This window comes from Octodon degus, unplaced genomic scaffold, assembly GCF_000260255.1.
Source record: "Octodon degus isolate 3935 unplaced genomic scaffold, OctDeg1.0 scaffold00057, whole genome shotgun sequence".
Taxonomy (NCBI): Eukaryota; Metazoa; Chordata; class Mammalia; order Rodentia; family Octodontidae; genus Octodon; species Octodon degus.
Window position 1 is genome coordinate 3,417,113 of NW_004524633.1, and position 13,786 is coordinate 3,430,898.

General features: G+C 49.6%; 1 protein-coding gene across 1 annotated transcript in view; it reads left to right on the top strand.

Annotated features, from left to right (window-relative positions):
- The first annotated feature begins 5,228 nt into the window (after positions 1–5,228).
- The window catches only part of Ube2u (ubiquitin conjugating enzyme E2 U (putative)), a 50,532-nt gene continuing 41,974 nt past the window's right edge, over positions 5,229–13,786 (top strand). The window contains exons 1-4 of the mRNA XM_023718302.1: positions 5,229–5,625; positions 7,976–8,057; positions 8,996–9,088; positions 12,714–12,811. Coding sequence (XP_023574070.1) covers positions 5,560–5,625; positions 7,976–8,057; positions 8,996–9,088; positions 12,714–12,811 — 339 coding nt within the window. The 5' untranslated portion in view covers positions 5,229–5,559. The remainder of the gene's footprint in view (positions 5,626–7,975; positions 8,058–8,995; positions 9,089–12,713; positions 12,812–13,786) is intronic.

A 13,786-nucleotide genomic window follows, 5' to 3' on the forward strand; every position in this document is an offset into this window, starting at 1 on the left:
TCCTGTTGGCAGCGGGTGAAGCTGTGGCTTGACTGGATTCTCTGCCCCGATCTCGCCAGGAGCTGACTGTTCCAACTGGGAATTTAGGTCTGCTTCCCAGCTCCTGCGGTTGTGGTAGAACCCGGCTCCTAGTGGGTGTGGGACTCGGGCTCTGACTTCTATTGCTGTCTGCAGGGGCCTCTCTGAGCTCCTGGAAGCCACCCTCACTGTTTACAGTGTGGGAGAAAAGGTTTATGTGACCCCTTCCATTCTCAAAGTCTATGCAGGGTCTCCCCCTGCCCCAGGATGGCTCCCATGCCTGGAATCACTGACTTCAGGAAGAGCCCAGACCCAACCAAGGGCTGCCTGATTAGGTCAGGCTCATCCTAGAAAACCTCATAGGCAAATGCACCATGTAACTTAATCACAGGAGCAAACGCATCAGATTATACAAGGGTTACAGATTCTGGAGATTACTTTAGAATTCTACTTATGGTAAAGGTACAACACAGTGTCTGTCTTGCCAACCTCTTGTCTTGCTTTAGAGGGGATGACTCTGAGCAAAAGCCCAAAAAGTTACGGGCTTGGTGTAGATTAGACGCAACTCAGCCTCAAAGCCTCCATGCTTAGGAGGTGACTACAGGACAGGAGCTCAGTGGCCGACTAGCTGTGGAAGGCCCCAGCCTGGTCACAGAGGCAGCCCGTGGAGTGCAGCCCGGGAGGGCCAAGTGCAGGCCCAGCTCTGTCCTGCGCTGCTTGCTGGCCCCCTGCTGGGCACAGCCATCCCTTGCCTGAGCCCCACCACCATGCCTTCCTGCCTTGGGGCTGGGCTGCCGCCAGGGACTGAAACCCAGGCACGTGTAGGCCAAAATAAACCTCTCCCATTTAAACTCTGACAAGCATTCAATTAAACCTACTCCCACTAAACAGCATAAAAGTACTAAAATACAAAAGGTATCTACTAGTTGGTATTTTGGAGCAACATACAGGGTGTTATAAATTCATACGTTGTAGAAATCAAGAGAGTTCTTAATGAATACAGCTGAATGAGAAGACAAGCTACACATACCGATGGCGTGCGCTTCGATGGTTGGTAATCTTGTGTAGTCTTTATTTTTTATTCATATATAAACATGGATAGCAAATTATACATAATACTTTTTAAAAATCTTACTTATTTGCTACAGGGTCTCACTGTGCTTGGACTCGTAGTGATCCTCCTGTCTCAGCCTCCCCAGCACTGGAATTGCAGGCATGCACCACCATGCCCAGCTTCGGTGGCTGGCAGCGCACACCCCACGATCTGGGGCCAGCACGGCACGCGGTGCTGGGGATCAAGCCCAGGTCCTTGCGCTTGCCAAGCAGGCGCTTAGACCACCAAGCCATCTCCCCAGCCCTATAGAATGTTTTTTAAAATGTATTTTTGTTGTTTGGTTGGTTTTTGGTACTGGGGCTCAAACTCAGGACCTTGTGCTTGTCAGCAGGCACTTAAGCTACTGAGCTCTCTCCCTGGCCCTCAAAATTTATTTTTATTTTTGACTTTTGGGTAGATTTCCACATGCTCAGGTCAGGCTCCATCATTCCCCCCCCCCCCCCTCCCCCACTCTCTTTCTCACTGTCTCCCAGTTTCAGGCTTGGGGCTTCCGTTCACGGAATGAACTCCTTCCTCGTATCACACGGTCTTACACCTCTGCCCCTTCCTCCTGTCCAGTGCCAAGGCTCCCTTCTTCTTTCCTGTCATCCTTTTTAGCCTCCATACATTCTGGAGAACACGCGACATTTACCCTCCTGAGCCTGGCTGGTGGTCTCCAGGCACAGCCAATTTTCCCTCAATGGCGGAACGTTGTTCCTTTCAGTGGCTGCACCGCGCTTCACTGCGCACACAGATCGCGTCTTCTTTGTCCGTGTGCCTTGGTTACCTTCTTGTCACTGGCACAACGTACCTGGTGCCCACAGCTTACAGGAGAGGCGACCGTCTGGGCCCACGGTTAGAGGATCCCACACACAACCACCTGGCTCCGAGGACTGAGTGACCCGGCAGAGGGCCCTGATGGGACAAGGCTGCTCAGGTCGTGGAGAACCGGAAGAGGAGAGGAGCGGAGAAGGGGTGAACTGCCCAGGCCACGCCTCCAGCAGCTCGTCTCCACCAGGCCCCAGCCCTAACTGCAAGCCAGCTGTGTTGTCCCCGCCATGCAGTCACCCTCCACAAACTATCTCTGAGCCCATGAGGCCTTCAAGGGGACACCGAGATCCAACGATGACACAGTCAGTGATGGCCCCTAGGCTGGTTCCATATCTCGGCCATTAGGAACCGTGTTCCAATAAACATGGAAACGAGATATTCCCGTACTGCGCTGACTTCCATTTCCTTTGGGTGCAGCTCTACAGCGCCATGGTCTTTCTCTCAACGCGGCTTTGTAATGTGATTGGAAATTGGGTATTAGGATGCTGCCAGTCTTATTTTGGTTTTTATTTTTCTCCTTAGGATTGCTTTGTCTATTCTGGGGCTTTTGTGTTTCCATATGAATCTTAGGACTATTTTTTTCCAATTCTGTGAAGAGTGTCATTGCTACTTTGATGGGGATTGCACTGAATCCATAGATTGCTCCTGGTAACATGGCTATCTCTTTTGTTTTGTTTTGTTTTGTTTTTTCTTACTATGTAGCCCAGGCTGCTCTTGAACTCATGGCAGTGCTCCTCGCTTGGCCTCCAGTGCTGGGATTGCCACGCACAGCCTTACCATGACCATTTGAACAATATTAATTCTGCCTATTTGTGAACATGGGCGAGCTCTCCATTTTTGAGTGTCTTTTTCAATTTCTTCAGTATTCTCAAATCGTCTTCGTAGAGGTCTTTATCTGCTTGGTTAGGTCGGTCCCTCCTTGTTAGATGGGTTAGACGCTTTAACTGCTGTGAGCAGACTGTTTTCCTGAGGTTTTTTTCTTAGCTGCTCCATTCCTGGTGTATGAAAAGCCAATGACTTCTAGGGGGATGTTATATCCTGCCCTCTGGTGGTTTGTTCCTCAGCTCCACGAGCTTTTTGCTGAAGTCATTAAGATGTTCTAAGTGCAGGTTCATACGAAACAAGGGTACTCTGACTTCTTTCCTTCCTATTTGTTGGAACCAGACCCTGATCCTCTGTCAGAGTTCACGTCCTGGGCATCTTGGGTTTGCTCCCTGGCCCTGCTGATTCCTGCTGTGTAACCCACGAAAGCTGTCTGGTCAGCCTGTGCCTGGGTCCTTTACCTGTAAATTAGAATCATAGGAGTAATTCATCAAGGGGTGTGTGTGTGTGTGTGTGTGTGTGTGTGTGTGTGTGTGTGTGAGGCAGGCTCAAGCCCTGCAGCCCAGGCTGGCTGGGAGCTTGCAGAATCATCCTGTCTTGGCCTTCTGAGTTCCAGGGTCACAGGCATGCCCGCCACACTCAGCCACTTTGATGAGGCCCTTAGAAACATGGAACAGTTTAGGGCTATCACTTCCCCTGTGCTGGGCGAAGATGGAATCCTCAGAGGTGTTCTTTCTCCAAATCCTTACAGCGAGCCTGTAAACACTATCTCTGACTCATCTAGCAGATGAGAAAATGCAGGGCTACAAGGCTGGGTGACTTCAGGGCCGTACCAGGTACAGAGGCCCCAGCAGGCTGCACAGAACCGGCTGCTGCTTGAGATGTCACTGCTCACCCCCAGCTACTCAGATGGAGGAGGGCCTGAAGGTGGGGACTTGTTTCTATGAGTCAGAGTCAAGTCATTTTGTCACGCTGGGAGTTTCAGCACAGGTTACCGCATGGTTGGGAACCTCAGCAAGTTGCTCCATCTGGCCCCGGGATTCCCAGGATAGCCTTGCAGGACAGTCTGGTAAATGTAAATCAGAGTGTGGCATGCTCCAGCTCAAACCCTCCAAGGTACTCCCGTGGCTATTCCCATGAGCCCAACTTCCCACTCCTATTTCCCTTCCAGCCCCTGACGTGTCTTTCCTTCTGCTGCCCTGCTGGGCTTCTCTGGACAAGCTCCTTCCAGATTCCCAGCAGTTGGGCTTCCTTCCTCCTTCCTGGGCCGTCAGCCTCTCACCTGTCAGGCCCTTCTCTTCTTTCCAGTGTGAGTTCAAAGCAGCCCTCTCTCTCTAGAGGCCACACTTGGCCAGGGCGCCTAACCCAGAGTCACTCCCCTACTCAGCCACATTACTGCCCTGTTGTCTGTGTTGCACTCAGCACACTCTGAAAGCATCCTCCTCGCAGGGATTACTTCCTGTTTCTCTCCCTATAATAGAAATCATGGATGCTCAAGTCTTTTCTTTTTTTGCGGGGGCGGCATGGGGGATTGTACTCAGGACCTTGTGCTTGCCATGAGCTACCTCCCCAACAATGCTCGTCTTATGTATTAAAATGGCACCACAATTCTACATACTGAAATCATCGCTCGACCAGTGACAATGTTTAATCCGACATAAACGCTGTGCCAAGAGCCACCACACCTCATTCTTTAGGGGATGCTGTGGAAAGTCTGCACACACTCAACACAGGTGTCATTTTATCTTCTAAGGGTTTTCATTTGACCGCTAGTTGTGTCTGATCTGCCAGTCCCTTAAAGACCATCGCGCTTATTATCTACTGAAGCAGTAATCACAGCGACTTCATGTCTGCTGTTCGCGGCAAATGTAACAGGTGCTCAATACGTACTGCTAAAGGGAGTGCGTTGATTGAACCGACCGATTTCCGTTTCCATGAGGAAAACAAAGAGCCTGCCGCCAAAGGGGACGCCAGGCTGTCCAGCCGCGGCGCAGTGGGCGCAGGGCCTCTGTGCAGATCACAATTTGGCAGAGATGAGGGCAGAGAGAAACGCTCCCCAGGAGCCAAGCAAGGCCTAGGGATCACAGAGGGCCTGATTTTGCCCCGGGGTGGCCTGCAGGGTCGCAGGTCAGCAGAGTGAGTGAAGAAGGGCAGCCGAGGTGAAGCCGAGGACGCAGCAAAGACTGGAGGGAAGAACAGCACAATGTCGCTGCAGGGAAAAGGTGCCGAGCTGAAGCACCCGACTCCCGGAGCTTCCAGGCAGGAACAGACCTCATTACCGGTCCAGGAGAGGCTCGTCGCCAATTGGCTGCAGCGATGCCCAAAGGCCCGCCTCCATCACTGATTGGATACCAGTCTGTTAAGGTCCCGCCCCCCTGGTGCAGTTTGGGTTTTTTGCAGCCCTGTTGCTTGGCAACCAATTGGCGTCCTCCGGCGGTGCTGGCACACCCAGGAAGCAGAAAGGACGCTTGCTAGCCCGTCCTGACGCTTGCACGTCTCCCTCCCTCTTCATGCGCGACTGCGGGGGCTCATTCAAATTTGTCTTGCGGAACACGCAGAGATGAGCAGGACCTCAGTTTCCCTACCGGAAGCCCTTGGGTAAAGGGGTCCGAGGAGGAAAAAAGTTACCGTGCTATTTCAAACTTAGAAGCCGCGCATCCCGGGAACGTTCGGGGTTCCAGAAAATAGTCGCTTTCCGTCAGTTCTTGGGTGTATGGGAGGGGGGCCCCAATCCCCAGATAAGTGGCTTTCAATAACCCTGAGCAACAGGACGGGACAGACCCCGGCTGCTGGCCATGTACAGCCGGGCTTATTCCTTGCTCCAGAGAGACTTCAGAGAGCTCATGAGGAAAAGTTATAAGGTGAGTCCTGCGATGGGGGTCTCATTGGGTCATGATTTTTTTAAAAAAAATTTTTATTTATTTATTTGTGTGTGTGTGTGTGTGTGGCCAGCTCAGCCCACCAGGGGGCGGGGCTGGCTGGCATGTGGTGCTGGGGGATTGAACCGCGGTCCCTGTGCTTTGCTAAGCTTGTTCTAAGTAGGTGCTTTAGACCACTGAGCCATCTCACCAGCCCCTGGGTCATGAGTTTTAAGAGGCATGATCCGCAATGATTCTATAAATCGTGATTTAATTAAGCCTAACTTGACATGATACTATTATTTTAACAAATAATAAGTTACGATCACTTAGCAGTAAACATGGCAGAAAGCATTGAATACATGGTGCTGAGTAGCACGCTGAATCTGAGCTCAGAGTATCGGTTTCTATCAGATACAGTTGATGTGGGAGCGTGCCCGGGAATTCTGTACTGTAACAGCAGTACTGCACCTTACCTGCCGGAAGCCTCAGGCCTGAGGGGCTTGGGCCCGGGATTCCACCCGGCTTCTGAGCCCACAGCGCTGCTCTTGATTCCCGCGTTCTGCGGCTTACCGCCCTGCGCATGTCCCAATGAAGTTGCTGGTGTCTGTGGGACTGACTTACGGAGATGAAAAGAGTGGACGAGAGGGACCAGAAGGAAAGCGTGCGCCGCTGCCGCAGGCGCTGCGGGCTGCCGCGGGGTGGGCGCCGCCTTCATCCTGCTGTGGGGAGCCCGGAGAGACCCTCGCTAGAGAGGTCCGGAACAGTCAGCACGTTGGCCAGCGGAGATCCCAGCAGCTGGCCTGACCTCTGTTGTGTTTCTGGGCGTTCTGCAGTTCTCGGGTGAAAGAGAATTCCATGAAGGGGCATATAAGTGTAGCTGAGCGAGAGGAGCTGAGCTACGCATGCGGGCACGCACTCAGTCTCCTTAATAACTATGTTTAGGTAGAAAACATATTGACTGAATTGTTTCAGTAGAGTTAATTAAATCTTGTCCCCCCACTGGAACTCTATTTCAATAGGAAAAAATAACTTTTATGTGCAAGTCTAATTTTAAATTTATTTCATAAAGAGAAAGTTTCCAGGTGGACATGGTGGGGTGTGTGTAGAGTCCCAGCCTTCTCGGAGGCTGGGGCAGGAGGGTCACAGGTTTGATCCTAGCCCGGGCAGTGTAGTGACTTAAGACTTTGCCTCAAAATAAAAGGGGGGCTGAGGATGTACTCAGTTAGAAGACCCTGGGTTCAGTCCCCAGGACTTCAAGAGAAAAATGAAAGAAAGAAAGAAAGAAAGAAAGAAAGAAAGAAAGAAAGAAAGAAAGTAGCTCTGGCTGTGTCCAGCTGTCCCCCAGGTCTCGTGCTGTCACGGGGGTCTTTTCAGAGGTGGCTGGATCCCGGGTGTGTGACTCATTTCCAGTGTGACACTAGCCTGAGGGGTGCAGGTGCCTGCCCTCCTAGAAACAAGGAAAGGGACAGAAAGAGGTAAGCTGCTCGTGAGGAAGGCTGTCACGTTGCTGGCTGCCCCGTCTTCTGGGCCACGGATGGCCTGTGCTCCGCAAGCCTCGCTGCTGTGCCACCCCGCCTTGCAGCCAGCTAACTATGAACTGAAGCTCTACCAACTGTCAGCCAAACAAACCTTTCCTCCTTTAACTTTTTTTTTGTTTTCTGTTTTTTGGGTTTTTTTTATTTTAGGGAAGGGTCTACAGGGTGCTCAGGGTCTCACTACTAGATTGGACGCATAGTGATTCGCCTGTTTACAGCCTCCCAAGAGCTGGGATTATAGGTGGGCGCCACCATGCCTGGTCTCCTCTCCTTTAACTTTGGAGTAGGGTGTTTTGTCTGAGCAATGAGCAAAATGAGGCTGAAAGAAAAATAGAGTATTCTGGGCTGGGAGATGCTCGGTGGAATAAGTGCTTGCCCGGCAAGCGCAAGGGCCTGCGTTCACCCTGGTACCACCACCACCAATAACAATAAAATAATAATAATAATAATAATAATAATAATAATGCATTCCTACTTCCATATGTCATCCAGTCTTCTAAAGCTTTGAAGAAGTGTACGCCTTCCAACTACTTCCTTCTTGACTTGAATCTTAATTTGGCCGCTGAGCCACACAGACGCCGTGTGGTCATCTCACCCACGACCCTTTTGCACTACGTGTTATCTCTACATTGCAGTTATGACTAAGTGTGGGTTGAAGCTGGGCTTCCGTGTAGTAAGACACGTAACACCTGTCTAGGGCCATGTGTACACATACTCTGTGAGGGGAAGACATGTGGGCTTTGGAGTTCAGTGTAGCCTGGTATCTGATTTGCAAAGCAGTCATCTTTTCGTCTAATTTTGCTTTCCGCTTGAAGGGCATCACTGCTTCTCCCATCAGTGAGGACATGATGCAGTGGAAGGCGGACATCCAAGGTCTGCAGAACTCACCGTGGCAGGGTTTGTATTTTCAAAGCCAACTTATTTTTTAAATAGTTCCTACTGTTGATAGTCTGCTTGCTTGATGTGCACAGTTACACTGCATCAGGCACTTTTCTGGAACGCTTTCTAAGGTTGCGTGATGTCATGTCTCAGAATTTTAAGAGGATTCAGAAATTTATTGTATAACTTTTCTTGCCTCTTAGCATGAATTGACATTTTTTGATTGCTGTTTTCCTTCATGCCAAATCTTAATTTTTAAGATGTATTTTGTTTTGGTCTTTTGTTGTTTTTGTTTGCAGTGTTGGGGATCAAACCCCAGGGCAAGGGTTCTTACGATGCCATTACTTTTTTTTTTTTTTTTGGCAGAACCGGGGATTGAACTCAGGCCCTTGCGCTTGCCAGGGAAGCGCTTATTCCACTGAGCCATCTCCCCGGCCGCTGCTATTACATTTTTAAGATGCAAACAAAACAAAGCATATGGACTGAGAATGTCTTCTAAAGGTCCTCCCCGAGGGGCCTGCTGGCTTCCCAGTCATTTCTCACTTTTCTCTCAACATTTTCCCCCCGAATTTCTATAAATCAGCGTGAGCTGCAAGGACGTCTTGCACTTCTGGTCCTAGGTTTGTGAAATGTGGGATGCACTGCTGGGAGGGGGGCACGTGGTCCTGGAGGGGGGAGAGGTTTGCTCACCACGCCCCGGGGAGCCGCTTCCCAAGGAAGGGGCGCCCCAAGAACTTGTGGGGGAGAGGGCGAGAAGGAGGGAGGAGAGAGGAGAGGGAGAGGGAGAGGGGAGGAGGTGTGAGCTGCAAGGGAGGGCTGTGGGCCGGAAGCAGCTGGCCACCTAAAGGGTGCTCCGGTAGCCCAGGCACCCAGGGAGGAGACGGAACAGAGCAGCCTGAACCGGTGAATCGTATAGCAAGACACCGCCCTGAGACTTCTGTGTTTCTCTACCACAGGATTAGTTTTTGAACTTGCGATACATTTTACACCAGACTACAACTTTGTCCCTCCGGCTGTGAGATTCGTAACCATTCCTTTTCACCCAAATGGTAAGGACCAATAAATAAGAAAAGACAGCAGCATGCATGTCCCAGTTTGCTGCCTTATTCCCTTCTAGTGCTTAATATTCATGCATCCTTAACAACTTCGTGAGTAAGAATATTTACTGGAGAAAATAGGAAAAGTCAGAAAAGTCACAACCACCTTGAATTCTAATGTCTTTAAGAGATAAACTACTTTGAACATTTTGCCAGATAAATTTCCCTTTCCTGTGTATATAGATTTTTTTTCTGTGTAGTTGAGGTATTACAAAGTTTTGTATCTAGCTTATTTGCAATTACATAAATCTCCCACATTGTTAAATATTTTTTACTGTTTCAAAAGATCACTTAAAGTGATTTAGGGCTGGGGAGATGGCTCAGAGCCCTTAGCTCCTACCTGGCAAGCACAAGGTCCCGAGCTTGATCCCTGGAGCCCTGGGCGCACCTTGTGGCCCCCAAGCCGTGGGTGGAAGGGCACACCTGCAAACCCGTGGATGTGGAAGACCTACTCCCCACTCAACATCCATGAACATGGGAAATTTTAAGGAAAATATCCTCCATCGTGCATATTGCCACTAAAGAAACAGGGAAATCTGTAAGCTGGACCTGCTGGTTATTTCTGCCTCCCTAGAGTCTTCTGCACTGGGGTGTCAGTGGGAGATCAGGTAGGTTTTGGATAAATATTTGTGTCTGGAAATAAGTAGACAATTCAGTGTTCAATTAAAACCACATTGCATGACAAGGTGTGTAAAGTACAGTGTCACTCAACCCACGCTCATGTGCACATGGATGTCCCATGGCCTTTGCGTGGGCCACTGGCAAGAACGGCAGCATGCAACCATAAGCAAAGAACATTCATATTCTACTTTTTATTCCCCTATGTACTTGCCCCAAGTATCTGTGTAACTAAAACCTATTTTTGAAAACATATAACACAAAATTGTGTATGTGTACCAGTCACACTTAAAATACTTAGGCCATTTCCAGCCTGAGCCTGATGGGGGTTGCTCTGCATCTGGTCCCCACACTGCTGTCTCCATAGCAGACAACAGGGGGCAAGAGGCCCATCTCTTTCTCTGCATCTCACCAGCCCACCCTGATGGAGGAAGGCCATGGTCTGTTTCTCCAGGCTGGAAACTGAGGCAGGCCTTCAGCTGGGATGGGTCAGATCGGGGGGCCCAAGTGCAGCCCCTGGTCCCATGCATCCTCACTGCCGTCCTCCGTGCAGCGAAGCTGATGTTGGAACATCTGCCTCTTGGGGTGCCTGACACTTCATTACACAGGAATGCGACAGGCTGGGAAGGCTGTTCCTCAGCTGCCAGGCCTGGAAAGGCGGCCATGGAATGTTTGACGTCTGCGTATATCAGAAGCCAAATTGCCTGTCAGTGGTATTTTCTTCCATACCAGACAGTACTTGTGAAGTTCTCTTTTTGGAGTCTTCTAATATTGGGTATAGAAACTTGGCTGGGGGTGGGGGAGAAGCAGGCTCTTTATACAAATCTTGCTGTTGTTGGAACAAGAACTTCTTTGAACACTTAGGAAGTAAACGTTTTAATGTTTGATTGTATTTGTTCCATGATTACCCGACATAACTGACAGCATTACCATGCTGTCCTAGATGGCGCAATTTGTTGGTAATTTTAAATTTTATTTACACTGGGGCTTTTTGCATCTATAGTTTAAAATTTTTATGTATTCAAATATTAATTTTGGGGCTGACCAGATAGCTCAGCAGATTAAAACATCTGCTTAGGCTGACACAGGGACCAGGATTTAATCCCTAGCGTGCCACACTGGCTCCACCCCTGGGCACACTGAACTGGAGATTAAAATTGGGCATGATGGTACACACCTGTAATCCCTACACTTGGGAGGCTGAAAACAGGAGGATTACTACAAGTCTGCACCGTGTTCCGTAATACTTTTAATTATCCCAGGTAATTCCTATCAGGATTACTACAAGTGTAGTGAGACCCTGTAGACCCTGTACTAAAATACATTTTTAAAAATGTAATTTTGTCCTCAGAGGATGTATAATTATTTTTAAACTTAAAGAGCTTTTCCCAAAAGAGTAGTTGAATTTTCTTCTAGTTATTCTATATTTATTTTTTATATTTAACTCTCTCTGGAGTGGATTTCTTTTTTTTTTCATTTTTTTGTATTTAGGACAGGGTGTACAGGGTGTATAGAATCTCACTGCATAGATTGGACTCATAGTGATCCTCCTGTTTACAGCCTCCCAAGTGTTGGGATTAAAGGCGCGCGCCACCACAGCCAGTCTCGGAGTGGATTTCTTACAAGTGGCCAGCTTATTATACCCAGCTGAGCTGAACTAGCATGGTGTTGGGTGCGGGAGGCCCACCTGAGGGTTGTTGCCGGCAGCATAAAAGGTAGAACTGGAGAAGCTGTTGGTAAGCTGTTGGGGATGCTATGTGGAGAAGCTGCTGGAGCTAGCGGAAGCCACTGGTCCTCCTGGGCCATTCTGCTGGGGGACGGTGTCAGGTTGGCTTTCCTGATGAATTTGGCTGTTCATGTTAGAGGAGGCACTCGGGGCCTTCATTGTCCCTGAGGATGCCCATGGTTCATTTTGGGGGAGCTCTGGTTCTGTCTTGAGCATCGCTGCCTGGCTCTGGAGAGCAAGATGGTACCCTGCTCAGCCTTGTGGAGAAGGCTGTCCCATCGGCTTCCCTGGTTGCTGGAGGAGCTCGGGACCTCCCTGTTGCTGAGGAGGGCTGTGGTGCCTTGGTGCTTGCCCTGAGCAGTGCGTCCCGGCTCCAGTGCAGGTCCCTCAGCCTGCTAGCACAGATCCTTCCTCCCAGTGTCATAGACTTTCTAGCCTCCACCACCAACCTTTGGGCCTCCCCAGTGCACATCCATGAAGTGGAACGGCAGGAGGCTTAGTCATGGGCTCTCGGCCTCCAGCTGGACTCGTGGGAGGCGTTGTTATAAGCCCCAGGATTTCAGCTGGACGCATGCACGATGTTGGGGTCCGGCGGACTCTGCTCTGTAGTATGTGGCCAGATATACTGCACTTCTTCTGCATGAATCTTTGGGTGATTCCTTATAAATTAATATTGTAAAATGTGCCCTGTATTATATTGTTCCCCTTGGCCATGGTACTCCTTTACTTTTAAATACTGGATTGGTTTAATTAGCTGTGTCAGGCAATAAGCCAAGCTGTCGTGGCTCCTTCTCAGACGTGACAGACCGGGGCTGGAGGAAAATCTGCCGCATCCTCAGCCGTGGGCTCCATTTTCAGGTCTACGGCGTTTGTTCTCCCGCGTTTCCACCCAGTGGAAGGCAGTACAGGGAGGCAGAGAGAAAAAAGGCAGAACAGCTTCGGATTCAGAAATCGCACCTTACTTCTGTTTGAGGCAAAAACTGCCACACGACCACATCTTGCTGGAAGGCAGGCCAGGAGATCGGTGTGGACTCCTCCGCGCTCAGCCGGGGGAGGGGAGTGCGGCGCAGTGCTTCTCACCGCAGAAAAAGAAATAGAAGGAGAGACAGAGGAAAGCAAATTGTTCTGGTTTATCATTTTGATGTATATAAACTTTCAATAGTAATTTTATTATATATGTCCATACTACTCTCTGTCCATTAATGTTACCTACATCATATTTTTTCCATACAGTAGACCCTGATACTGGTGAGCCCTGTATCGATTTTTTAAACAACTCTGCTAAATGGAATTCAAGGTACACGCTGGGCAGCATCCTGCTTGCCCTACAGGTAAGAACGGATGCGCCGTGTTCTGTAATACTTTTGTTGTTATTTTTTTGCGGAACTGGGGATTGAACTCAGGCCCTTGCACTTGCCAGGGAAACACTTATTCCACTGAGCCACTCCCCAGCCCCCATAATACTTTTAATTATCCGAGGTATTCCAAACACAGGATTAAAATGCACAATGCATGTTTAGATGGTTTGAGGGTTTGCCCAAGCTTCTGTTAGGCAGCATTTCTCTAACAAGGCTACAAAATAGAACTTAAATGATAAAGCCTATTAGTTCAAATTGAAATTGATACTGAGCCCTTCACAGCAAAAAGTACATACATTTTATAAAAGAAGACAGCCAGGAAATAGCTCAACAGCATAAGCGCCTGCCTGGCAAGCACAAGGTCCTAAGTTTGATCCCTGGAACCCAAAATAAATAAATAACAAAAAAGAAGAAGGCAGTAATTGCTTGGGCGGCTTCCGTTGTGTGCACATCATCCTAGGTTCTCCCGGCTCCTAACTTTAGTCCCAATGCTGCACCGGTCTTGCACTTCTGGCTTCACTCAGGGCCTCGCCTCACCCCTGACGGCGAGCCACGTGACACATCCCAGCGTGCCCAGCTTTCCCCCGGGTGCCCGTCAGTCCTCACTAGTCCTCTTGTTTTTGTTTGATTTGGGTTATTTTGAGACAGGATCTTGTTATGTAGTCCAGGCTGGCCTTGGACTCACTGGGCCGCCCAGGCCGGTGGTGTCCCCCTGCCTCAGCCTCTCAGGTGCCACTGCTCTTACGAGTGCTTCGTCACTGCAGTGTCCTTGTCAGCCAGAGCGAGAACATGTGTCTCGTTCTTCACACTGGAGAGATGGCTATTTTCCAAATCCCACTGTTCCCGGGGCCCGCAGCCCATAGGGGGAGCCCTCTGGCTTGTGTTGCTCCTGGTTCTTTAAAAGCCCTTTTTTTTTTTTTTTTTTTTTTTCTTTTGGCGGAACCAGGG